General features: G+C 38.2%; 1 protein-coding gene across 2 annotated transcripts; it reads left to right on the forward strand.

Moving 5' to 3' along the window:
• The first annotated feature begins 2,647 nt into the window (after positions 1–2,647).
• On the forward strand, positions 2,648–25,204 carry LOC121877723 ((Lyso)-N-acylphosphatidylethanolamine lipase-like). 2 transcript variants are annotated; one of them, XM_042383577.1, is made up of 8 exons: positions 2,648–2,769; positions 11,967–12,043; positions 12,182–12,391; positions 12,671–12,845; positions 15,530–15,684; positions 21,045–21,162; positions 23,436–23,622; positions 23,810–25,204. In XM_042383577.1, exons 1-8 carry the CDS (start codon positions 2,726–2,728, stop codon positions 24,065–24,067), a joined length of 1,224 nt encoding a protein of 407 aa, XP_042239511.1. In that variant the 5' UTR covers positions 2,648–2,725; the 3' UTR covers positions 24,068–25,204. The 2 variants fall into 2 exon arrangements, with proteins under 2 accessions (XP_042239511.1, XP_042239510.1); XM_042383576.1 differs by lacking the exon at positions 2,648–2,769 and adding an exon at positions 9,509–10,017 and having other exon boundaries at positions 11,952–12,043.
• The last annotated feature ends 2,475 nt before the right edge of the window (positions 25,205–27,679 follow it).

Genomic DNA, 27,679 nt, shown 5'->3' on the forward strand with positions numbered 1-27,679 from the left:
TCTACAACCAGTGTAAGGATAATAAAACAATCTACAACCAGTGTAAGGATAATAAAACAATCTACAACCAGTGTAAGGATAATATAACAATCTACAACCAGTGTAAGGATAATAAAACAATCTACAACCAGTGTAAGGATAATAAAACAATCTACAACCAGTGTAAGGATAATAAAACAATCTACAACCAGTGTAAGGATAATATAACAATCTACAACCAGTGTAAGGATAATAAAACAATCTACAACCAGTGTAAGGATAATAAAACAATCTACAACCAGTGTAAGGATAATATAACAATCTACAACCAGTGTAAGGATAATAAAACAATCTACAGTCAGTGTAAGGATAATGTAACAATCTACTGTAGTGTATTGTATGTAGCCAGTTGTCAAATTTCTCTTTGTTAGGCTTGTAGTGGATACTCTCCCCTACAACTACAACTGCCGTTTGTCGCTGACCAGCCGATCCCTTGTCGAGTTTCCCAGCCAGAGCCTCGTGGTCTTACAGAGGGGGGTCAGCTACTAGCGACGTCTACCTCCTCCTATATAAAGCTCCCAGCCAAGCCGTGACAGCCCTTCTACCTGAGCCCCGCAACACCTCTCTCTACCCCACGCTCTCGAACCAACAAGACCTCTCAACAAGCTCCTCAACCAACGCCTCCTCTGAACGAGCTCCTCACCACACAGCAACTCTCTAGCACTGCATTGTACATACAATATATATAAAGAAAACGCCATTGTGAGTTTCCCTTCTTACCTCCATCCTGAGTGCGAGACAACATCACGAAACCCCACAGGCTCACATACATACGTACATGTAGGAGATCTCGCACTAAGGATGGAGGTGAGAAAGGAAACTCACAATGGCGTTTTCTTTATATATATTGTATGTACAATGCAGTGCTAGAGAGTTGCTGTGTGGTGAGGAGCTCGTTCAGAGGAGGTTGTAGTGGACTTCTCCCCTACAACTGCGTATCCGCATTCCAATGCGACAGTATCCTAGCAACCAAGCGAGCGGCGACAGCAGATGTTACCGTAACCTAGCAACGAACCAAAGACCGGCGACTTTCTCGGGTTTTCCCAACATGACTCATAGAGGACTCACGGCTGCGGGGTATATAAGCTCTGTCTCTCCATTGAGATTCATTCTACCCATCTTCCTGAACACGCAACACCTCCTCCAGCAAGCTCCACGCTGTCCAGCTTTCATTCAACCAGGAGGCCAGCAACAGGCAACATCTTCTCTAACGAAGCTCCTGCACATCTACCTCCTTCAACACGCTACTCACCGAACGTCTCTACTGAGCAGCTCCTCACCACACGGCACCTCCAGCACCAGACTGTATATCATATAACTTATATTATATAAGAAAACCACATTAGAGTTTCCATCCATCCTGAGTGCTAGACAACATTATACCACGAATTCCTACAAGGTATTTTCTGTTTGAAAGCGTTAAGTAGAATGACCTTCGGGTCGGTCGGTGATACGGAGAGAAGAGAGCATTAGCTCTGAGGGTGCAAGAAGGGTACAGTACGGCGGGGGTGTTCAGATTCAGATTTGCCCCCGAGGGGGCTAGTTTATTGGGCACCCCCTTACATCCTGTTCAAGGTGAAGCGCAGAAGCGTTTACAGTGCCCAACAGGGAAGTATGAAAAGTTCATACTTGCCTTTATGACTCGTACATTAAGGGCGTAAAAGCCTGAAGGGTCATAGGTTCTGTCAAGTTACATAAAGTGAGAGAATGATGAGTGTGTGGGGGGAAAGTTCCCGGTACAATTCATCTGTTTATAGCAAAGCGTGGCAGGTCCCTAGTGCCAGGCCTGTGACGAGGAGGGGAGAGGTGTGAAGTGAGCGGCGCTGCTGATTGGCTGAGGTGAAGGCAGTAAAGGGCCAATCACTGCGCAGTCCGAAAGTGAGGTCCATCACATTCGGAACTCGCCATTGGTTGGCTGGTAAGTGATCAACCAGCAGTTGTAGGGGAGAGTATCCACCACACTACAACCAGTGTAAGGATAATATACCAATCTTCAACCCCACAAAAGAAATATGGTTAAGGTTATATTTATGAGAAGGTTGCATTGCGCCTGTTTCTCACCAGTGCTGTACTCTGTTACCTTATGTACTAAAACAGAGCAAGGTCGTAACAGAGAACAGACCTAGACAAATGAAGTTAATAACGTAGACAAATTATGAAAATGATAAATTCAATTTAAAAACAGAATTAAGATCTTATGGGATAAACTGGGTAATAAATTGCTTGCTCACCATTACACTGCAGTCAAGTATATGTGCTATTAAGCTGATTTTAATAGCCTGTTACTGTAAAAAATAGTTACTTTTAACAAACTTATCAATACAGTATTAGGATTATTAATAATGAATATAATTGAAATTAAAATATCATTATTATTTAGCGTTTTCATAAAGTTAGTAAAAAAACTTTAACAACCATGCTATTAGAAAAATTTAAATTCAACTACATCAAATTAAACACCATTATAAGATATAAATACCACATATAAAGTATTAAACACCTAAAATATTATTATACCTATGTCTAAGTATCTAAATAATCTATTATCATTGACACTAAATAAAAAAGTATTAACCTAAAAGAACAGCTTCATTAAAGGCGAACACTGAGACAATAACAAGAGGCGAGGAAGGTGAAGGTGATGCAGGGAGGTGAGGTGTGATACTCTGCCTCACTAGTCTTCATAATGACGGAGGAAATTGGCTTTGAGTTAGAGAGACAGCAAGAGAGGTGAGTAATATAGATTATGTTATATTTTATTTTAACTACAGTAAGTCTTTGTGAGCTGAAGCTATATACAGGACCGTGCTGCAGCTAACTCAGAAAGGCTATACAAGGGGGGTTGGTTCATCTCATACCCAAGATAACTAGATAAGTCGTACCCAAGATTACCTAGTTTAAGAGATAATTCATGCCTATTAGTATATGTACCATGCATTTTAGCTTTATCTATGATTACAAAAAATAATGATTATGTAAATCTTGTAGAAAAGTGCAGTGAAATAGTGAAATGTAATGCAGCGCTTTAAAATGGTTGCATCTCATTGCCTAAGTATGTTATTCCGTCACACAAACATTGCTCTACAAGTACTAAACTTGACAACGGCTGAAACGGTACTGGAGCTATGAAACGAAGTCCAAGCTTATATTTAAAACTGAACTCACTCACATAGGATTAGTGGACCTCCAAACACAAGAGATTAGTACGGTCAGTGACCCAGGCGGAATCCCTTTGATCATCTGACGTCACGTCCTTTGAGCGTCACATATCATAAAGTCCTGAATAACCTGACTGTGAAACGTGACTATCGAAGGACGTGACATCAGATGATCAAAGGAATGTCGGTTTGTACCTTGGAAGTTCTGCAGTCAACTTATACGCTGCGATATATATATATATACAGTTGTACCCCGCTTAACGCGGTCAATTGAACCCACAGGGTACCGCATTAAGTGAACAACAGAACATATGGTATTAATTCCAATAGAGACTGGCCCGACCCCCAAACTCCACTTTTTGACGACACACAACTATGTTGTAGTAAAAATTTTATCTTAACTTTATGATGGTATGAACAAACAAGTAATATAGAAGAGGTTAGGTTAGGAAAAATAAAGGTTAAGTTAGGAAAAATAAAGGTTAGGTTAGGAAAACTAAAAGTTAGGTGTAACACTTACGTTAGTAGAAGACACACACTGCGCAACCTTACAGCGCGGCTTGCCCAGGCGGATGGAGGCGGGAGGGAGGGAGGAGGAGGGAGAGGCGAGGCAGGCGGAAGCAGCGGGTGGGGCGAATCTAAAAATAGCGTCTCGAGCCGGACACCCTGCTCGTATATGGGTAGATGAACCGCGTTAAGTGAAAGTTCGGTTCTGGCGAGGCACCGCGTATATGAGAAATCGCGTTAAGTGAAACCGCGTAAAGCGGGGTACAACTGTATATATATACATATATACTGTATATATATATACACACACGAACTGTCTCATAAATTGGGTACGACTTACATGTTCTGATGGGTATAATTTGCTTGGGTACGAGTTGTCCAGCACCTTATACAGGATGTTCCGTAGATACCTTTCATAAATGAGGGTGTGTATTCCTGAGACACAAATACAAAATATAACTAAATGACCCCTTGTGTACCTGTAAAAGAGAGAGAATGAAGTAACATGGTGGCGGAGAAAAAGAGGAGAGAGATTATCAACTAAAGGAGGAGAGTTAATAAGACGAAATGCCTTTGATTCCACCCTATCTAGCAGTTGGACAGAAGAAGAGCCACCCCGGATATGAGAGCAGTACTCCAAGTTAGGACTAATGAATCCCTTATAGACTTGAAGCAACTGCTCAGAAGTGAAGTAGCTACGGCATCTGTGCATCTTTCCCAGCTTTCGGGAGGCAGCTTTAGCACTGTTGAGGATGTGTGGCTTCTATGTCATATTAGAGGAAATGGTGAGGCCTAGCATATCAATTTTAGAATTTGGCAGAATGATAGCGTCCTGAAATGTGATTGGTGGGAGATCATCTAATTTGGAAAGTGTAATTGGTAAATACTGTGGAATAATGGTGGAATAATTAAAAATTTTGACTATGGTGTTATGCAGTTACTTCCTTGTGTGATCATTGCAGGAGATATCATTATCATCAGGCATTTTCGACATGACAAATGGCTTTTTTCTAGAAAGTGAATAATAATGTTTTTAAATGGTAAAGTTAGTCTATATTCTTGTATTTATGGGTGATTTAAACTTAACGGCATAGCTCAATGGAAGTATTAAATATTCTAAAGGTGTTTAATTACTGTATTTCAAGGGTCATTAATTAACACTAATTATCACAAAGGATCCATTCCTAAAAGTCAATGCGTACTGTATAATGAATTTGCGAATATTGGGACAATTTTCCCCATGAGAATTAATGTACTGTGAATACAGGGGATGCGTTCCCAGCCGGACATTTTCGTCAATTTTTTTATATTAGTACTGTATTCCTCTTTATCCAAGGCTATTAGTTACCAGGGCCACATGTATACCCCACTGCAGTACTGTATTATCAATATGTTAACTAAATTTCAGAATGACCAATAATTTTAATATAAAAAATGCAGAAATATTCAAGAGACTAACTTTCTTGATATTTACTCCACTGGAAATGAATGTAAACATAAAACTGATTACTATATTGGCGGACTGGCCTATCAGCTGATGCGCACAACAAAACGTGTTTGTCGTAAGGATTTCGTTAATCAAAGTTTTGTTCGTTAATCGAACTGAAAATCCTTATGGGAGCTAATTCGTTGACCAAAATTTCGTTAATCGAACCGTTCGTTAACCTAGGGACCACTGTATTAATAAATAAAAGAAAAAATACCGCATTGCCAGTTTTAGCAACAGCTTCACTACACATGGTAGACTGGAGCGGTCGAGAGACCCAACAATTCTCCCACCTCCCACAATACGAGCATTAACTACCGTGCACGTAAGAAATGTTATTCCTTTTATGTCTTTGACCTTATGATAATCAATTATTTTAATTTTGTTTTATCCACATCTTGTATGAATGATTGTGTGTGCATGTAACAGTATAAAAAAAAATTGAAGAAAATTAAATATATCTACAGTACTTGAAAATACGAGTTGAAAAATATTAATCCTGGAGCTCACAGCTTGGTGGCTGAGATCCCACTCTCACTCCCCCCTTCCCCTCCCACTCCCCCCTTCTTCCCTCCCACTCCCCTCCCACTCCACCTTCCCCCACCAACCTTCCTCCCACTCCATCTTCCTCCCACTCCACCTCCCACTCCACCTTCCCCTCCCCCCTTCCCCTCCCACTCCACCTTCCCCTCCCATGATCAGAGCAATAACTCCCACAGTCATAAGAAATGTTTGTGCTCTGTTTGTTTTTAACCTAATGGTAATAATTTATTGTATTAATTTTTGGCACATTCTTTATGAGCCATTGTGTGTGCATGGAAAAGAGTAGAATATGTATTGAATAAAAGTACGTACAATATATCTAACCGAAAATATGAATTGAGAAATACCAATAACACAGCCTGGCCTTGTAGGAGGATGTAGCTACAGGGACAGTCTAACATGGCAACAAACACATACACAAAACACACACACACAAAAACACACACACACACACACACACACACACACACACACACACACACACACACACACACACACACACACACACACACACACACACACACACACACACACACACACACACACACACCCACCCACACCCACACACACACCCACACCCACACACACACATATTAGTTAAATAAATAGTTTTATAGTACTGTACCTGTATAAAGAATACTTGTAATTGCTAAGTACTGTACTGTTATGAGGTAACAGTCTTTGTAAGGGGCTGATTTCAGTTGACCCCAAGAAAACCTCTGCTACAATTATCAACTAGCGTCCTGGAAGACGCCTGGTAATTTTCAAGGTATATTTTTGTAATAAAAAGTGTGTCTTCTAAGCCGAAAAATACGGCAAATGAATGAAAACTTATGCGAAGTAACAGTACACTCGAGCACAGGGTATTGTGATATATATGGCACATTATGTTATGATAAAGTTTTGCATTACTGTATATGAGCTGAAGTACTGGAAACCAAGCTTTGGTGGAAAGTTTTAAGTTTCTCATAAATTACTGTACTGTATAAGTACTTTTCTGTATTGACTTTGGAGGGATACAGTATTGTGAATTAGGATTTTTCTCACTATGTATCAACATTTGAAGAGCCAAGGGGAGGCCAAGAATGACATGGGGAGAGATTGTAAGAAATAACATTACAGGTAGGAACCTGACAAGAGAGACCGCAAGAGACAGCGGGTAACCCATACAAGCATGGAAAATTACCATAAAATGATACTGATGATTTGAAGATGTCACAGGTAATACAATTTATCAACAGATTCTATGTACAGTACTGTATAGATTATTTGGTCATTATGTAAAACGGATAGATTTATGAAGCCAGCACACACTTCACCTTTATCACAACTTATAATCTCAGGTTCTTGATAAGTCAGGCAGCACTAATACAAAGTTCATCACTGGTACTTTGTGTTTGTTTATAAGTGAGCCTCACTCTTCACTACACTAGCTTTATCACATCCATTAATAGAACGAATCTTAACTTTCTTTGGGACACAAATACAGTATCTCAAAAAAGTATCTGCCAGGATGGGTCCGATGACTTCCGAAATGCTGTATGCAACTCGTGATGTCCCGGGAGGGTTCATATGCGTGGCTCTCTGGCATACTGATCCAACTACATTTGGTAACTGAACATCATATTAATTATGCCAAAATAAATACTCATTGTGGTCTCATAACGTTTTACACAGTGTGGACAGATACTGTTTTGAGATACTGTACAGTATGCCTTAATGCATGAGTCATAAAGGCAAGCATGAACTTAGCATGCTTCCCAGATGGGCGCTGTAAATGCTTGTGCTTCACCTTGCACAAGATGTAAGGGGGTGCCCAATAAACTAGCCCCCTCGGGGGCAATCTTAAAATCTTCTCAGGTGCCTAGTGTAGCACTGGACTACACAGTCCCGTTGTTTCATGAGAAAAGTACAGTACTGTACTATAGTTTCCTATTTTACTTAAACAAAATTTATACCGTTATGTAAAAAGCATTTGGAAGCTTGGGGGAGTTGGTGACTGTACAGACACAGATATTTTTCTAAATTGTTTATTATTTTGCATAAAGATAATGTCTTCTGCAGTTAATTTAATTGGAAGACTCATCATTAAGTCATTGGTGTGGCCTGCCTGTATGTGTGACACTGCTGCCTTAGAGTAATAACTGAAATGTTTGAAGATCAATGCTTGAAATATTTGCTGTTCATATTTGGAGTGGATACTGTCAAGATTTTAAACAAGGCTCCTATTCTGAGGACACCCTGTGGTAAAGAGCTCTCAAAACAGTCACTAAGTTTACTGTGTGTGGTTGGTTTTTATACAATTTGTTTTAGTCTTTGCAGGGCCGCCGAGAGCTGGCCAGAGCCCCGGGGAAAGATAAATTTATAGGCCCCTTTATAGATATACAGTACTGTATTTAATATTTTTTCCCCCTTTTCCTGGGCCCCCTAGAGGCCTAGGCCCCGGGGATTTATCCTGGCTTCCCTGCCCTATTGGCGACCTTGGCTCTTTGTGTTCTAATTGGCCAATAATTGTTGGTAATTACAGTAGTATTAAGTCAGTAGTTAGAGAATAAATTGAAGCTTCACAATGATAGACAGGCAGCTTTCTCATGATTTGTTTAATTGTTTATCATATTTTATAATAGGTACAGTACAGTATACACTGATATCTCCATTAGCCGGAACAATTGGTGCACAGCACTTCCAGAATGAGAGATATCCAGGTGACAATACAACTCTTTCAAAGCCAGAAAAAATTCCTCATCCCCGGAGTTTTCTGGGTAACTAAAAAAAGTTCTCGAAGTTCCAGAAATTGCCCATTGCATCATCTCTCGAACCCGGAAAAATATCCCCCATCCCCGGAATTTTCCGAACCGGAAAATTTGTACCCAAATTTCCGGAAATGCACCTGATTTTCATCTCTCAAACCCGGAAAAATATCCCCCATCCCCGGAATTTTCCGGGTATCGGGAAAATTTTCTTGGAATTTTCCGGAAAATGTGCCCCTCAGAAAATTTCAATTCCGGCTATCAGAGAGTTCCAGGTTTGAGGGATTCCGGCAAATGGAGATATTACTGTACAGGGTATTGCACTTTTTGTCATACTATTCTCTAATAGGTTTTGCTCTTTTTCCCACCTTATTCTGGATTTATACGAGTGTATGTGCTCACTACCTAACCTAAAGTCAGCTGTACATATACTGTACTTTAAAGGACCCTCTCTTCAGAACTGTGTACAGTATTATATCAAATAAAAATTTTTAGATTAAAAATCTTTCTTCAGTAGATTATAAAGTACTGTATTGCTTCTTGAAGTTCTGTGTATATTTCATTAATCAATTGTGAGGTTTTCATCCTCTAGCTAAACTCCTTAGAACAAGTTGAGAACTGTACACTATGCATAGTAAAATAGTTCTAACACAGTGTATAGAATGTTCATTTATATGTGTACCCAGTATTGCCATTGACTGATACAGTACTGTGTAATATATACAGCGTACAATACAATGAAGTTTCTAATCTGATTCTTATTGATTCACCTGGGAGGATTTTTTTTGTTCATAAATGCATATTTCTTGAAAATATTTACTTTTTGGAGTTCTGAACTTGGATGGTAGTACAGTATAGAAGTATCATAGACTATTATTAAAATGTTTTAGTGCCAGGTGACTAATTACTAGATAGCATGTTTATTAAATTGAATATATAAATATTTTATCTGGAAGCTTAAAGGTCAAGATGGATAATTGATTGCTGATAACGGAGGCTATGTAAAGGCCTGAGTGACTGTGGTGTGAGGCTGTAGAAACACTCACCACAGCGGTCCACATTATGATCGCCGTATCTTATCGTTATATTCAGTGCTACTGAAGATTGATTTGGTGTATTATCTGGCATCACTGCCTGTGGGTATTTGACGGCTGGTACCGAGGATCCGGTTTTAAGCATTATAGTATTTAGAAAATCTTTAGCACGGTAAAGTTTCTATGACTATCTTACTTCGATGAGACATTGTTTAGAGTAATTGTGAATGTGAATCTCCTGCCAAGATGAGTTATGGGCTTCAAGTGCTATGGAAAGTGTTGTTGGTAGTCTTGCAGATATTGTTGCTGCTACACTTCTCCCAAGGACAAGAGAATGTTAGTGGTCCCAGGAAGAGAGTCAGCAAGTGGAAAGGTGTAATGTTAGCCTTAACACATGTAGGTGAATACAATGAGACCCTTTGGCCGGTGATATATGAAACTCGAGATGAGGAAGATGTTGAGTGTACATCTTCACTTGATCCTGAAGCAGTGGATAAATGATAAGTTTATAACATTGTGTGTGACCTGTTGCTGTACCTGTCACATTGTGATTAAAGCACTTAGTAATATACAGTACAGTATGTCACTCTGTTAACCTGTCTTTTTCTGAGTGCTTTTATGTGCCATTATGACCCTTAGCTCCCTAACGGACCAGTATTAACTTACTAAAAAATATAGTCCAGTTCCTCTGAAACACCTGTTACTAAACCTGTAGTTAAGTCTGAGTGTATTGAATCAAGTACGGTATGTACTGATGTGGTGATGTGAAGTTCCTTGATACTCACTGTTTCTTGCACATTTTCCAGCACATCACACACACTAGATTCATCATCACTGTTCTCTTAAGTTATTAGAATGAATTGCATCCAACATATCAACATAATAAATCTTGTTTTGAGCTGTTGTTCTGGCCACACACAGTTGTTGTGCTCTCCTCTTGTGACATCGTGATGGATACTGGCGACCAGAATAAAAAGAAAATATCACTTATTCGAATAGCATTAATAAGTGTTGCCAACTGAGATATTTATAACCTCCAGCTGCCCATAAGAGCGCACGTTTTTTTTTTTTAAAAGTGCCCGACCCTTCTACTTCACACCTGCAGTGCACAGAATAAAAATTGCTGTCACATATATTGTACAGTAGAACTTCGATTTAAAGTGATTCAATTTAAGATTATTGATTTAAAGCGACACCCACAATTAAGGACAATCTTTTAATTTAAAGCGGATCTTACCTATTTTGTGCGAGTCAATCTGGCGCATCATATTTTAAAATTTGCGCCTAATATTCCCCTGGGCACGCTACACTGTCCTAAGGGCACAGCTGTACTGTACATGTACTCAAAATAATGTACTAAATGATTATTAAAATTTTTGTCTCGTGCAAACTATAGCATGTTTATATTCAAATTAATCACTATCTTATAAGAATTCCAGCAATGTAAATTATATTCTCCCCGGTCACTTCTGTGACATTTTATAAGAGAAAAACTTAGTCACTCTTAAGGACAGATAAATAAATAAGCACTAGACCTTGGCATCAACTGTCAAACATATCACCTCCCTCCCTCCTCCCCATCTTCCCAGCCAGTAAACAGACCATTTCACATCCCTTAATGTTAGCTGTGTTGATTTATGAGTGTTTGTTTTTACACAATACTACAAAAAACAATGTTTTGTTTATTCTAGGAGATGGGCTGAGGTGCATCTGGGTAGACTCTCAGTCTTTTTAGTATTTTATGTTTCTCTCAAGTACCAAACTAAATTATTCCAATGAAACAACACTTCGATTTAGTGCGAATTCGATTTAAAGCGACCTCTCTTGGAACGTATCCTTCGTTATATTGATGTTCTACTGTACAGGATTCCTACAGAGAAAAAAAGTTAAAACTTGCAAACTCTTATTCATCAAGATTAGTCTCAGATATCATAGCTGGCCAGAATTTTTTATGGGTTTAACATACACTCAAGCAACTGCAGTTTCCCTAATTTTATTTTTTTATAGAGCAGCCTGTGACTGTGAGTGTAGGAGGATGATGAAAAAAGTTTTTGTGCAAAACCTGATGTTATATTGCTCTGTGTAGTGACTTTCGTGTGCACAGCCTACACCAGTGACCGGTCACGGGCAATGCCTTATCGAAATAATAATTGATGGGTTTTATTGAATAATTATTGGTTCTTGGAGTACATACAATACTGTACAGTACAGTATATGAAATTTCAGAATTTATCTATATTCTTAAAGTAATGGTGGATGGGCTGAGAGGAAGATGTAGGTGGCAGAAACACACACTTGCTCCATCACGCTACACAAACCTTGACCATAAAAACGATGCTGATAGTTGATGTTTTTGGACAGTGGATTGTCAAGATTTAGTGGACTAGAGTAGAGTGAGAAATCCAGGATACTTATTTGTCTTTCTCTTTTTTACCTCCTCTGATGACAGTTGGTTTGGTAGCTGGCTAAGATGGTGTCCCACTTCACTGAGTCTTCTTCGCGAGGCAGAAAAAGCCGTTTTGTCTAGTAAGTTTCCTCTTATTTCAGATTTTATATAAGGAACCATTGAATAGTATAAGCTTCTGTGTGTGTTACATTGAGGAAACAGATGTAAATGTGATATAGTTTCATTAACCTGATTTCTGTGTCTCTTTGTTTGGTCAGACTTGAAGGGGTCATACAGAGGGCATTATGTCAACGTTGGATGTGCCATTGACAAAACCGAGTCCCACATCTGGACGGTGAGCTTCAATGAGGAATCAGATAATGTTCCACTCGTTCTTCTCCATGGCTTCGGGTCTGGTGTGGGGTTGTGGTGTCTTAATTTTGACTCTCTCTCAGCCAGCAGACCAGTTTATGCCATAGATATTATAGGTGAGTGTTGTATTGTACCTGTGTGTAGTGATGATTTCTTGATATCCTGTGGGACTTTTTTTGGTTCATGCTTTAGATTGAAAAAATAAATTAAAAAGGATCATAAGTTTATTTCAGAAATTTCACTTTTATTTATACTTTCAGTTATTGATGCAGTTGGTAGTGTTGTGAAAAAGTTCTTAATATACAAAGCTTTTATTATTACAGTATTGTATTGTACTACTTCATGTATAACCCATAGTTTTGCCTCTGAACTTTGTATGCTTTTACTTCCCAAAGGATTTGGCCGCAGTTCTCGTCCGACCTTCACAAAGGATCCGTTAGAGGCCGAGCGCGAGTTTATCACTTCAATAGAGCTTTGGCGGCAGAAGTTGGCCCTAGAACAATTTATCCTTGTGGGGCACTCGTTTGGAGGCTTCCTTGCGGCCTCTTATGCAATTAAACACCCAGAGAGGTGAGTATTATAAGGTAACTGAATGATGAGCACTTATGTGGATCTTTCAGTGGGTGATAGATAACTTACAGTATTTTCAAGAATTATGAAACAGATCCTTGGGAGTTTTGGGGCAGCCTCATGGAAACTTGGTCCCAAATGGGTGAAACTTGGGTATCATTTGTGAATAGTCCCAAGGCTTGTAATCTTAAGTGAAATGGCATATGTCAACAAGCAGGCTGTCATAAGAGATTTGGAAAGTGCCAGTGTTGTGACACCATTGACATATCTGGTACAGTATTCCCTTAACGCTCACGGTTTTAAAGCTTGTGTCCCTTGGAACTCACGGATTGCCATAGGAAATAAATAAAATAAATCTGAGGCTGTGTGCCAGGGATCAAGAGGAGTCAACACTACAGGACAGTACAGAGCACCATATTTCCCAGGTCATAAGATGCACCCTATAATTAACAAGGTATATTTTGGAAACATTATTTTTGCAGATTTAGTAGCCTCCTGTACGGGCAAAGCCAAATCACTGGCTATATGGTATCATGTTTCCTACTACCGCAGCTATCACTGTGTGGACCTAATGTCCATACAGTGCTATTTCATGTTTGTTTATTTATTTATATTATTTCATATTTATTATAGTGTCTTACGCATACATAATGTTGTTAGACGTGTGCATATAGCTATTTATATATATTTTTTTCACACTCTTGGGACTGACATGAAAAACTCGTGGATTTTGCTTTTTCATGGGGTCCATTTTACCTAACCCCAGCAGGCTTTAAGGGAATACTGTACCAGACAAATGAGAATTTACTACTGTATGTTTATGATCATTGAGTATAAGTACAGGTATCCCTGTCTATACTAATGTTCATTCTACAAATATTCACTTATATGTGTTAGGTACTAAATTACAGTAGTTAGGTAGTACTAAGTTACATTAGTAAGGTAAGTTTTTGTGAACATTTAATTTTTTAGGGATAATTGAGGCTTTCTTGTTATTGGGGAACCAAACCCAATTTTTCCCACATGTTATGTTAATTGATGTACGAATATTCACTTAACACATTATTTTCAAGTAACCAAACCCTTTCATATAGCGAGGGATATCTCTACTAGTAATACTGGGCAGTTAAATGCTCAGTTTTCAGTGTTTTGGATAATAATTCAGCTGTGCAAGTCACTACTGAGAACTTTGTTACCTATATAGGAATACCCCGGTTATCACATAGGATACGTTTTTAAAAGTCATTGTGAATCAAGAATTTGCGAATATCGGGCCAATTTACCCTGTAAAAATTAATGTGAATGGGGGATGCCTTCCCAGGCGGCAACTTTCACCACATAATTTTTTATACACACTCCTCATTATTCGAGGATTGTATAAAGTCAAAGAAAAAATACCAAATTGTCAGTTGGCAATAGTTTTACTACACGTGGGACATGGGAGACAAGAGTGCCTGAGATCCCCAACTCTGCTCCCTCCTCCTCCTATCATGATCCGCTCACTAACTACCGTGCACGTAACAAATGTTTATTCCCTTTATGTTTTTGATCTTATGATATTCATTTCTCTTCTTTTTTTTTTTGCACATTCTGTATGAACGATTGTGTGTGCATGTAACTGAATAAAAAAAATTAGAAAATGACTTATATCTACCGGAAATTATGAGTTGAAAAATATCAATAACACAGCTTGACCTGGTGGGGAGAGAGCTATGGAGATCTAGCTACAGGGACAGTCTAACTTGGTGACCTGCCAAGTCCACACACATTCATTTCACACACATACACACCTATAGTATGCGCTTCATATTTTTTTTTTATAGCAACTTATTTTTTGATATACTGTACAGGTGCACTCCATATAATGTAATAAAATAACTACAATACCATAAAAACAATACAAAAGAACACTGTGAGTAAGTGAGTGTGTGTAATGGTCAGCATGCTCGCCTCACATGGAATTGAACCCGGGTTCAATCCCCGGGCAGGGTGAAACTATGGGCATGCTTCTTTATGCCATTTGCCTCTGTCTACCCAGCAGTAATTGGGAACCTGGATGTTAATCGATTTGTTCCGGGGTAATGCTTAGCCAGTGCAGTTGGCGATTTGTCCGGTCTTCTCGGACTTTTCCTTGACACTGGGTCATGTGTACGACGTTTGTAAATGAGTGTAAGCATTTAAACTACCATTTACCATTGCCATATGATGAATACTAGAACGCTCGGCATGTTTTTTAACTCTGTGGTTTGGAAGTACAGGTACAGGTGTGGGGTGAGCGTCTCCCGTGTGTGCTCAGTTTAAGCGGTCCCATTAAACTTCACTAATTTCTAAACTGCGCAGAAAAGACACTCGTGTGAAGCGGGCCTTACAGCTGAATATGAGAGCATCAGCTGGTCTGTGTAGTTTGAAATATTACTGAAGGGTATTGTAATTTTTTATTTGCGAATAAGTAGGGTATGCTTTGTAAATATTGAATAGCGGTGTTGAAATATCAATTGTGGATAAACAGGGTTGTAAATAGCGAGGTATTCCTGTACATTTTTAAGTTTAAAAGATTTTGAAACTCCATTTTGAGGAAGGTTTGTGACCCTATTATAAAATCCAAGATGCAAGCTTATCATGATGGATCGTGGCGACAATAACAACAAGGAATAGTGTAATACAGGAGAATTATTTGTTCCCAGGATTCGTCATCTCATCCTGGCTGATCCCTGGGGGTTCCCGGAGCGTCCTCTGGATGTCGCTGAACGATACAAGTTTCCATTCTGGGTCAAAGCTGTCGGTGCTATACTCCAGCCCTTCAATCCTCTCTTTGTTGTGAGAACTGCTGGACCATGGGGTAAGTGTTTTTGTGGGAAGAATTGTTAGTTAGTGGGACGCTGGTGGATGCATAGTTATAGTAATTATCTTTTTGTATCTAAACATAATTTGTGGTGGAAGCCTTCAGGAAGTTTGTGTTTATAGTAAGTGAATCTTTGGATGGGAATATGTAATGAACTCTTTTGTGTTTGTGTATACTGTAGTTGAGCCCCCTCCTTTTTTTATTTTACTCTTTCATGCCTTTTCTCAACTAATGCAGGACACACACACACACACACACACACACTTTCTCTTCATTCTTTCATTCGTGAACATTCATTTATTTTTACTGCTAACTTGATATTTCCATTAGCCGGAACAATTGGTGCAGAGCTCTTTCGGGGATTAGAGATTTCAAAAGTTTCTGAGAGACTAAACTATGCATTTTGCACAGACAGACACTATTGCACATCCCCGGAATGTTTCTGGGTGCTGGAGAAAGTTTTCCAAGAATCTAAGAGAGTCTAAACCATGCATCTCATCTCGAATAAACTACGCCTTTCATCGTCTCATCTCCCACAAACAAACATTCTCCCATTACATTTAGACCACGGGCACAAGCAAAAATATTTACCGGTATGTCTAGCAAAAATATGTTGAAATTTTTATTCACATCATCTGTTGTAATAGTGTTAGAGAGAGGAACTTGTTACCATGATAATACCGAATAAATTATCTATAAGGCTGTTCCAATAAAAGACCCGAAAACAAAATATGCCAGTGCAATAATAAGAATGGGGACTGAGTTCTTTGATGAAAAACTATAAGAAATGTTGATACCGGAGTCTATAAATCAGTTCTAAGGAACTTAGAAACACTTTTTTTTTACCCAAATAATTCTGAATACTTTAACTAAAAGTTTGGTTAAGAGAATATACAGTATTAAATTTTTTTTTAAATCTGTATGATACGGGCTTGAGATGCGTGAATGGAGCTGTGTGTTACAACCAAGACTGGAAATTTCCTCACAACACTGGGGAAAGTTCTCTTTGAGTCTAAATTACGCATCTCGCACGAAGTTGTATTTATTTACGCAAACACTTCTGTACGCCTACAATTTATTGTAGATATTGTAAACAAAATAATGTATACTGTAGAACACTGTACTTTCTGACAGCTGCTGTTGTCTTGAACCTAGAGTAGACAGACACTGTTCACTCTGCTGAATGTAATACATAACTGAAATAACTTTGTCTTTACACTTGCGATGAGGGTAGGGTGGTGGATAAGTGGGTCTCATGTTACTGACCTGACTTGATGTAAGGTCAGGTCACCCATTGTTTGGTGAGGGATTAATGGGTCTCATGGCCTGAAGATGTTTTGAATAAAGACAAAAGGTAAGGTGCTCCAGCATTTCCCACCTACTGAATATACAGTACAGTACAGTACAGTATATGAAACTATAATCACTTTTTACATCTTAAAACTGCTTTAACACTGTATTCATGGCTGATTGTGTCCTGGTATGTTCAGTAATGTACATTATTGCACAGAACAAAGTAAAAAAAAACAGCAGCTAGTGAGGGAACAACCTTCTACAATGGCAGCAGAATATGAACTAAGTGATCCAAGCAGGTAGCCCACCCACACGTCTGGTATCTGGAGACGTGTTGGAGCATACTGCAATCTCTGAGAACTCCTGGAAAATTTATTTCCAGGCCCAGAACGGAGAGGTTTGGAGAGAGTTTTCTCGAATTTATCCTCCCCGATTTTCATTCCGGATATTGGAGAGTTCCACAGATTGGGGATTCCAGCTAATGGCAAGATTGCTACTCCTCTTCTGTAACAAGGCCCAACCTGGTTTAGTCCTGTTGCTTCACCACACAGGTCACCATCACCCATCAGTCCAATACTTTACCTGAAAATCACACAGTGTCATACTATTTGTTCTTTCAAACATACTACTGCTGTCTGGATGTCCACCACTCTTCATCCTATCCTCCACTGTATTTGTTAGATAATGAAAAGTAAGAACAATTATAAGATAAATTATATTTATTCAAATTAAAAAAAGAAGTGTAACTTATGTATATTTATTTAAATTCTATAGTTATAAAATTTTGAGTTTAGTCTAAGGAACAGTTCATTTTCGAAAGATATTTCTTGCTATGGTTTGCTTGGGAGTGCATATCAGTCAATATGAAAGTGCTTGAATGCATCCCAATGACAGCCATGTTCTTGTAGCAAGTAGCACAATGTTTTGAAAAGAGTAGCAGAGTAAAAGTATTCAGAATTTAGAGGATTGAGTTAAAAGTAAATCCCCTCCAAATTCCATTGATGTAAAGTACAGTGAGTTCTGCTATAATGCGTGTTTTGACAACGCGAATTGGCTGTAACGCGATTTATGAATAGAGGAACGATATTTGTAAAACGCGAACGCTTGTTTGCTGTAACATGATTTTTGCTTACTATTTCTCCAATTTTGTGGTATTAACTGTGAATATGGTAAAGAAGAATATCTCCAAGAAGCGTTCTGGTGATCTCATTCCCGGTGATGATCGTAAAAGAAAGGCTATAACACTTGAAGAGAAGCTCGATGTTATCAACCTCAAAATCACCCTTCTCCCCATCAAGTTATATTCATATTTTTTCAAGGTAAAGTGTTACATTTACTTTATGATTTCATTATTAGATATGAATGTAACATTTATTTAGAATGCTCTATCCTTTGTGTTAGGCTAACTACTAATTTTTTTTCGATTTCGAGTAATCTGCACCAACCCTATTTTCTCCATAAGCCCTGTTATTTCTATTGCGCGAATTTCTATAACACGATGTCTTACATGAACACAACTATCGCGTTATAGCAGAACTGACTGTACAGTAATGGAGTATTCCTACTTATTCCTCCAGAACCACACAAGGAGGGGGGGGGGGGCACTGCTTCAAACCCTGAGCATATAACCAGCTCCCATTTAGAGTATCAGCCCTAAATATTTTTCAGTTTTACTATTTTTAAGTTTTCTCATATATTCTGCTGAGTAGACAATTAGTCTTGCCTAACCCCTTCTCTATGGAGACACCTAACCTCACTCTTTCATTGAATTGTCCTGTAGGAGTGAGCAACATCCTGTGCTATATCAAGGACTTGAAGAAGACTTTTTGCCATCTTGATCCAGTAAATGTATAAAAGGAACCACTCACTTATGAACATGCTGCAGGCTGTATTTGTATAATCATAAATAAATTTTATTGCAGTGAGCAATTTTTTGCAATCTGAGAAACGGTTTATTGTGTCCACTTTTTAAGAAACCTGGTATTGAAACTGAAAATACTTTATCTTTTAGAGAGAAATGGAGTGATCCCTCTGAATTTAGTAATAAACACTTGCACAGGAAAGTCCTCCCTTCTGGTCTTGCTAGATCTCTCTGCAGCTTTTGACATGGTGGATCATCTGTTGCTTCAGGATCTTTGGTTGTTTGGTGTCCATGACGATGCACTCTCACTGCTTGAGTTTTATCTGTCAGAGTGATCTCAGTGTGTGATGGAGGGTGGTACCAATTCAGACCCATTCCCTTTGCAGTTTGGATTTCCACAGGGATCAGTTTTGGGACCACCTCTGCTTACAGTCTATACCAGTAGTCTTGTATCTCTGCTGGATGCTCATGGTGTTGCCTACCATTTCTATGGCAATGATACACAGTTTATGTGAAAATAATAAATGTTAAAGATATTTAGGAGATAATGAAATCCTTGATGTCTGATATTAAGTTTTGGATGTCTAGGAATAAACTTAAGCTGAATGACAGCAAAACCGATATTATTGTCATCCAAGGAAATAGGAGGGGAGACAATAAGATGATTTTGGCTCTTTAAACTTTGGGGAAGTACAACTCAATTCTGTCGACTCTGCTCACACTCTTGGAGTGTACCTTGCCTCAAAACTGAATTCTAAAGAGTATGTAAATTCAGTAGTTAAGAGTTGAAACTTCCATACACAAAATATAAATGTTGTAAAACAGTTTTTGGACTGACAGTGTCTTGTGACACTATGACATTCACTTATTTTGTCTGGGATTGACCATTGTAACTCTTTTTGGGTCTACCTACCTATTTAACTACTGAAAAAAGTTCAAACAGTGTTGAAGAGGGTTGCCAGGCATATTTTTGCTCTCCTAACAAGGACCCCCACTACCCCACTCTTGATCAAATTACATTGGCTTCCAATTAAAGCTAGGATAGAGTGCAAACTCTGTCTAATGACTTTTAAGACACTAATGTTTGGCCAACCTACTAATTCCACGAACTACACATTCTGAAATGATTTTGTGTAGTATTGATGATTCTTCATGCCTTGAGGAACCTAGAGCAGTACGGGAATGTTCTTTCTGCTGCCCGATCCTTTTCCGATGCAGCACCCAGACTGTACAGTAGGTTGCCTGTATCCATGAAGCAGCTGACGTCTGTGGAGTCCTTTAAGAAACAACTTAAGACCTCTCTTTTTTTAAAGTTTATGATGCTGAACAGAATACACCCGGTACAGTGATGAAGAATTACAGGGTTTAGGAAGTATTAAAACTTAAGGGCATATGAATGATAGAAGTCGAACTGTCACTTTTTGTGATCTTTTATTGTAGTACAGGGGGTTCCCGACTTACGAACGGGGTTAAACTTGAAATTTACAATATTTTATTTACCTGATGACCTATTTTTTTTACTTTCATTTACTGTATTTTGTCATTCTATTTCTTCATTTGTTTTAAATTAAATCAATTTAGATGTACTGTATATAAGGACTTAGGCTATAATATAGTGGGATTTTAAACATTGTTTTGTAAGTACGTTATGCACATAGCATGTGTTCCAACTTAAATACAAATCCGACTTAAGAACGTCCTCAGGAACGGAAATAACCCGGGGACCCTCCTGTACAGTATTTCATTTTATTCTCAAGTTTTTTACTTTGCAGTGTTACAAGCGCTAGTGGAACCTTTAGAAGAACAGTTGCTTTTGACAAACAAAAGACCAGCTATTATTATTATTATTGTTATTATTATTATTATTATTATTATTATTATTATTATTATTATTACAGGTATTATTATTATTATCATTATTATTATTATTATTATTATTATTATTATTATTATTATTTTTATTATTATAGTTGCCTAACACCAGATGATATTATTCAGTTGAGAGGCGACACCATTCACAAGGGGTTAAGTACGGTAGTGTCTAAAATCAAGTACAGTATTGTTTGTAAGTGCTCTATAAGAAAGTAACTATTATAGAACTGATGACAGGATCACTATATGACCATTACTATTTTTTCTCCATTTGTTCTAGGTCTTGGGTAATACTCTACATGGTAACATTAGTTTTATGTTTTTCTCACAGGCCCAAAATTGCTCCAGAAAGCCAGACCTGACCTGATCCGCAAATTCTCTGGTATGGTGAAAGATGCTGAGGAAGTAATCCCCAGTTACTTGTACCACTGTAATGCTCAAAATCCGTCGTAAGTAAAAGAAACTTCAAGTACACCTACATTTGATTTTGGTCTACAATATTATCATTTGTCTCTAGAAACAAGTCATCTACAGATAACTTAATCCCCCCTCCCCCTTAGTCTTGTCTTGCTGTATAAAGGAGGAGGATGAAGGCTTGTATCCCAAGACACAGGGACACATAAACAAAATAAAAACTACTTTCTGCTTTAGCTCAGCTCAGCTTTTCTCCCAGTTGCAAAGTATACTGACTGCACCAGATGGTGTGATATTTGGTTGAAAAGTGGCTATTTTTATTTTTATTTTGCAAACTTATTATGTGGAGTCAAAGATAAAATAAAAGTTTGCCATCATCATCATTGTCGCTATTTTAGGAGAAATTTTCACACTTGTGTGGATTAGCTGTGAATACCTGATGGCAGCTCTCCATGATGTGAGTTCTTTTGTAGCCTCTGTCATCAGGTTCTTGACCTTGAGGTTATTTCTTACAACCTCTCCCTATTGGCCTACTTCTGGCTCTCCTCCCCTCCCCATTAAAACTCATGCATCTCTTGACTCAAATGGTCTCCTTCATTCCCTCTTCATGACCAAACCATTCATTCTACCTCAATGCAAAACCTCGCCAATAGTCTCAATACTCAGCCACCCTCTAAACTTGAACAGGTTTTCCTGTTTTCCATTATTAGATTACACATTTATCTCACCATTCTCATTGCAGCTCGCTCAAGCCTACACATGATATCCTCATTGACCTGCCGCCATGTTTCACTGCCATACATCATCACACTTCTCACACTAATTGCGTACATCCTTCCTTTCACATGAAGAGAAGGTTCTAATGTCAACAATATAGGCAGCAGCACCCTAACTTTCTTCCAGCTAACTGAGCTAGCTACAGCACCACCTCCAACTCTGATCATGTTACCCAAATAGCAGAACTCATTGGTACAAGTAGTGTTTCTCTGGCTTTGGTGTGACCACATGATTACCATATTTGCCGGCATATAAGACGCATTTTTTTCCCCCAAAAAGTATCACAAAATACCCAGCGTCTAATGCACCCATATTACGGATGGGAAGCCGAGTGCCGTAGGCGGAGGTGCCTCGCTAGGGAGTCTGGGACGAGCAGTAGTCCACTAAGCACAAATATTGTGTTGCTAATAATATTACTAATAATAAAATACGTACTGAAAAACAAGCCAAATTATCACAATCTATTATCACAAACTTACGGCAAATTTGCCGAAGACGTAAATAATGGCTTACATTGGCTTAATGGCGGAGGGAAGCTCACAACATCTCACTGTACCTCCTTCCCCAGCATACATAACCCACACCAGATACATGTCTTACATTATTTAATGACTGTGTTACCTTCAAGAAACATTTGTTTATTATCTAAATGAAAAATGCCCCTAGAAAGATTAAAATGTTAACAGAAATTTCAGCCGCCAGTCAGCCTTCTGCAATGATTCGATGATGCCAAAACAATAGCGATGGTGCTACACCCTGGTGACAGATCGCGGCAACACAAAACATCACAGCCAAAAATATGAGTAACATCCTGTCGGTGATTCTCTTGACCAAAATATTAACAAGCCACACAGCTGCTCTGATCAGAGGTAGAGTTGCGTTAGTATAATGATACTATATATGATTTCCTACTTGATTCCAGTATATATTGTATTTACATGCACAAAATCATATGTTTCCTCCTACAAAACCACTTTAAGATCCTTTTCAATAAATGTATGATGAAACGAACAAAAGAAAAATAAATCCACAAAATATTCTTGTAAAATAGGGGTGCGTCTTATGTGGTGGTGCGTCCTATACAGTACCTAAATATACAGTGTACTTAAAGTTAGCATCATCCTCTCAGTCTGCTAATTATTCCACTGTACCTCTGGTGTACTCATCTTCTACACTCACTACAGCTACACATTATTTAGTTGCTCCCAACACCTTACATACAGATATCGCATGACCATTTTTCACTTCCCACTACAAGTCTCTCACTGATGCCACTAATTATTCAAAACATAGTACGATAATTTGGCAAAAATACCTGTACATCACATAACATCCAAAACTCACATTACATAGATATTCACTTTATCTCAAACATATGGGCAAAAATTTCAATAAGTTCAGTGAAAAATACTATATGTACTGTATGTGCTTTCTCTTGTTTGAAATTATCAATACTGTACAGTACTTTGTAAACAGTTGATGATTATGCCCTTTTTTTTTGAAGAGAGATTTGTATTTTGTACATTTTTAGTGGTGAATCGGCTTTCCACACCCTGATGGCTGGGTTTGGTTGGGCCAAGTATCCCATGATTCAGCGCATGGACTCTCTCAGGAAAGGAATGCCAATGACATTGATATATGGATCCAGATCATGGGTGGACCGTGACCCAGGTTTCCAGATTAAATATATGAGGAACGACTCCTATGTAAATGTTCAGGTACTGTTCCCAGTTCTTCGTCAAATTTTCTGCATTGTATTATATACAGTATACATGTACCAAGTGTGAGGTCATGCTGTTGGTGCCCACTTGATTTATACCTTCCACTGTCTCCCATGTATGGTAATTCAAACTTTTATTGAAGGTGTCCATGTGGTTGAAAAACTTAATGATTTGTCATTTTCAGGTTATCCCAGGAGCAGGTCATCATGTATATGCCGACAAGGCTGAGATATTCAATAACCTGATAAATAACATTGGTAAACACGTTGATGATGGCACACTACCTGCACTCGCTCCAGACCTTCCGACAGAAAACACCGAGGAAAACCAAGATGATGTTGGCATGTCGTTCTCAAAGATAATCAATGTACGTAATGATAACTTACGTGATGAGACGACAGTCCAAGTAGATATGAATGTATCAGCAGAGGAGCTTGATTAACATCACATTATTTATAAGCTGATAGATATAGTGGTTATAAGGAAAAAAGTTGGCCATAACAGGAATGGTGTCATATGGTTAGGAATTTGTAATTAAGACAATATGACAAAACTATATTTTTATGTCTTCATTCATATCTGGTGACCTGTTGCAGATCTATTTAGATTATAAAGATAATCATTTTTAATTACAGTACTATTACTACATAATCAGGTTGATCCATCAGGTTTAAATTTATGGCATGCTGTTTATTGTTGCAGTAACATGGAAGGCTTCCTCAGTTTAGTGCAGTAATGTTTTAGAGGCCAAAGTTTATCACCTATGCAAAGGCATCTCGATAATATTCCATAACATAAACTACTGGAGTGAGTAATGAAGTTTTGAAATAAAACTTTATTCATTGTGTGGCATTTGTTTTTAGCCGTTTGAGTAAGTTCAATGAGAGCAATTCTTGACTAGTTAGGAAAAAGAATTCTCGTGCCCCTTGTGGCGCAGGGGCTTCTTATTGCATCCCTGGCTTACTTGCATCATGTTCTTGTTCTCATGTATCAGTGTTGGGTGTAAGACTGGCTGTGTAATAATGCACTGTTAGCCATATATAGTTACTGGTATCCTTGATCTTTGCAATTATAAGTATTTAGTTTATATTTCAATTTTAAGTACAGTATGTTATTATTACATGTTGTATACAGTATTCTATGAAGATAATTTTATTGTCACAAAGGAAATTTGGTTAGGAACCTCCTCCATATTAGTAAGTTATCTTAAGTACCTGTATAAGGATGTTAGATGTTATTTTACTTCTAGAATCAGGAAGTAATTTTGTCCTTGTAACATCTTTATCTTAACAAATTTACATTAATGGGATTTTGAAGTTCATCAGTTTTCAGGACAAATTATTGTTGCAAAACCTGTTTAAAAACTGGATAGTTTCCATAGTAAATAATTATACAGAACAGTATATTGATGTGAGAATAATAAAGTTCTTATAGTAAACCCCTGCATAATTAGACCAAATAGAGGAAAAGGGAGTTTAGTTTTTCAGGGCACAAAAGAATACCATTTATAGCCAATTTAAATAAAAAATTGGTGGCCATTTTATGAACGTTCACAGTATTGGTTTTGTGTTTCATTTAACAAAACAAAAAAAACATACCCAATGACATAACATATAATATTAATATACTAAAACTTATAATATAATTTTGAGATAACCTGTGTACACCCCCTGAGCCTGTGGTGTAAGGAGTGAAGAGGAGGAGCAGCTGCTGAGATGCTTTTATTATTTCCTCTCGTCAGTAATGCTTGTTTGCGTGTGCATTAGTTTTGGCCTTGCACCAACACCACCACTGCTGCCACTTGCACTTGCTATGGTGATGAAATGGGGAGTAAACGATGATGTAAATAATGATGAAACAGGGAGTAATCAGTGATGAAATAGGGAGTAATCAGTGATGAAATAGGGAGTAATCAGTGATGAAATAGGGAGTAAGCAAGGAAAGGATCAAAATATATATAATATCTAGTGTGTGTGTGTGATGTGAGTAAACATAGGATGAATATGGATGACAACACTGCACTGGTTCAGTATTTGTTGTAATGTGTACAGTAATAGCCACGGGTCTTCCGATTTTTATGGATAGAATTTGAATAGACCAAATGGAAATGATATGAAATGGTGAGGCAGACTAGATTGATATTGTAAAATGTTGGTGTACTTGTATATTTTAAAACTTCCCATTTTCCTCCAAAATGTACAGATGCTTCAGGTAGCAAACAATTTATCCAGATTTCCAGTTTTAGTGAAGTTTGGTTAAATAAGCTGTTTAACCCTCTGGCACCAATGGCCATGGTCAGAAATCTCACCCCCTTACAGTCTTTCGATGCAGTGGCAACAGGAGTGGTTTTTCCATTTTAATAAACATTGAGTAGAGTGATCCAGACCCAAATTGCACCCTTAGAGATGCATTTGCTAGACTTCAAGGCTAGTGAGGAGGAACTTAGGTGGTTGATAGGGCTGGTCTACTGTTCCTGCATTACTGCTTACAGGAAGGATGCTCTCAGTGTGAGATACAGCTGAGCAGGAAGGTTGGCCCCTGCACAGGAGTGTTTAGTGATGCAATTTGCGATGAAAGACCACGAGAGGGTTAACTGACATAACTCTGATCCATCTCTTTGGCAATTAACATTTGCTATGGATGTTGGTCGAATGTTTTGTTGCTGTATCACTTTAATTTCTTTCCGTGGTATCTATCTTCCTCGCTCGTCCTCCATGTTTTCAGATACTGCTGGATCTTTTGTAGATATAGATGTACTGTACAGTTCAGTATATCCTTTTACACATACGTCAGTCAGAGACCATCTGCTATCAGGGGCAGATCCAGGAATATCAAAAGGGGGGTCCAAGAAGTTGTGGGTGAGGGAACACGGTGAGCACAGCGAGCCCACCCAGCTGGGGCATTTTTATTTTTACGTTTATTTATTTTTCGTTTTTATTTTATTTATTATTATTTTTTTTTTTGGGGGGGGGAGGGGGCTTACACATACACACACACCAATACAATACAGGTAAAAGAAATTACTGTCTCTAGAATGAATGGCTCCCTGTCCCGGCCGCGAAAATTCCAGCAACTTTAAAACTACCCTTAGACATTCTTGGGTACATCCAGGGTGTCATCCGCGAATAATCGAGGGCCGCGCGAATTGTTGGGTCATGCTGTATATTAAAAATTAATGAGATTGAGTAAATGTAAAGACAACTGTACTCCATATAAATTGTGTAGCTAAGTGTTATTTTGGTTTAGACCTAAACTTCCAGTGAGTATTGTTCATAATTTTTTTTTTTACTGGTATCAAGGCCTGGGAAGCTATTAATCATGTTTTAGAATGCCAACTGTACACAAATTTCCTCTTTATATAATGTGTTAATAATTATGGTACATGCCAGTTAAAATGTACAGTACAGTGGCCCATTATACTGTACAGGTAAAGTACACCAGATGTAATATTTTAAAATAATTCAGCTCAACATTTTTTACTGGAGGATTTGTGTTCTGTTTCAAGAATGTGATAGAATTGACTCTCCTGCTCTAAGAATTAAGTTTAACTGCATTTCCTCTAAACTTCCCAGTACTGCACTGGGTAAATAAACATTTGTGAATACTAATCTAATGAATAGTGCAATACAATACAGCACTGAATGAAAACAGGATCTTTCACGCTCTTCAATGCTACTAGCTAAGGTTACATCACCTTCAGTGGCAGGTACAGATTCAATGACTTATTTTACTCATGTTCTTTAATGTAGTCTTCACCAAGTGTTTAAGTAGAAGGTTCAGAGGAAATATATAGAGGTTTGGGAGTTGAGGGAACCATGGCTTTAGTGGTTTACCGGTAAATCATGACACAAATATGGCAAAGTACAGCAGCCGTGTGCGTGTGTTTTGAAGTGAATCCAAATAGATTTAAGTAAAAAAATCAGAACTAGCCCAGGTATCAGTTTACCCCTTGTGTATGGGGTCACCTCTGAGCTGAATAAAATCGTCTGGTGTTAGTCAAATAATATATTAAAAGTGGTGTCCCTGTAGTGAAGGTATTCAAGCAAACAAATTG

The sequence above is a fragment of the Homarus americanus genome, unplaced genomic scaffold (genome assembly GCF_018991925.1).
Source record: "Homarus americanus isolate GMGI-L3 unplaced genomic scaffold, GMGI_Hamer_2.0 scaffold24523, whole genome shotgun sequence".
In the NCBI taxonomy this organism is placed as follows: Eukaryota; Metazoa; Arthropoda; class Malacostraca; order Decapoda; family Nephropidae; genus Homarus; species Homarus americanus.

Coding starts and splice junctions, on each gene's coding strand:
- LOC121877723 (XM_042383576.1), top strand. CDS start 9,764: ATGAGTTATGGGCTTCAAGTGCTATGGAAAGTGTTGTTGGTAGTCTTG. Junction 12,044..12,181: donor AGAAAAAGCCGTTTTGTCTA/GTAAGTTTCCTC, acceptor TTGTTTGGTCAG/ACTTGAAGGGGTCATACAGA. Junction 23,623..23,809: donor ACTCCTATGTAAATGTTCAG/GTACTGTTCCCA, acceptor TGTCATTTTCAG/GTTATCCCAGGAGCAGGTCA.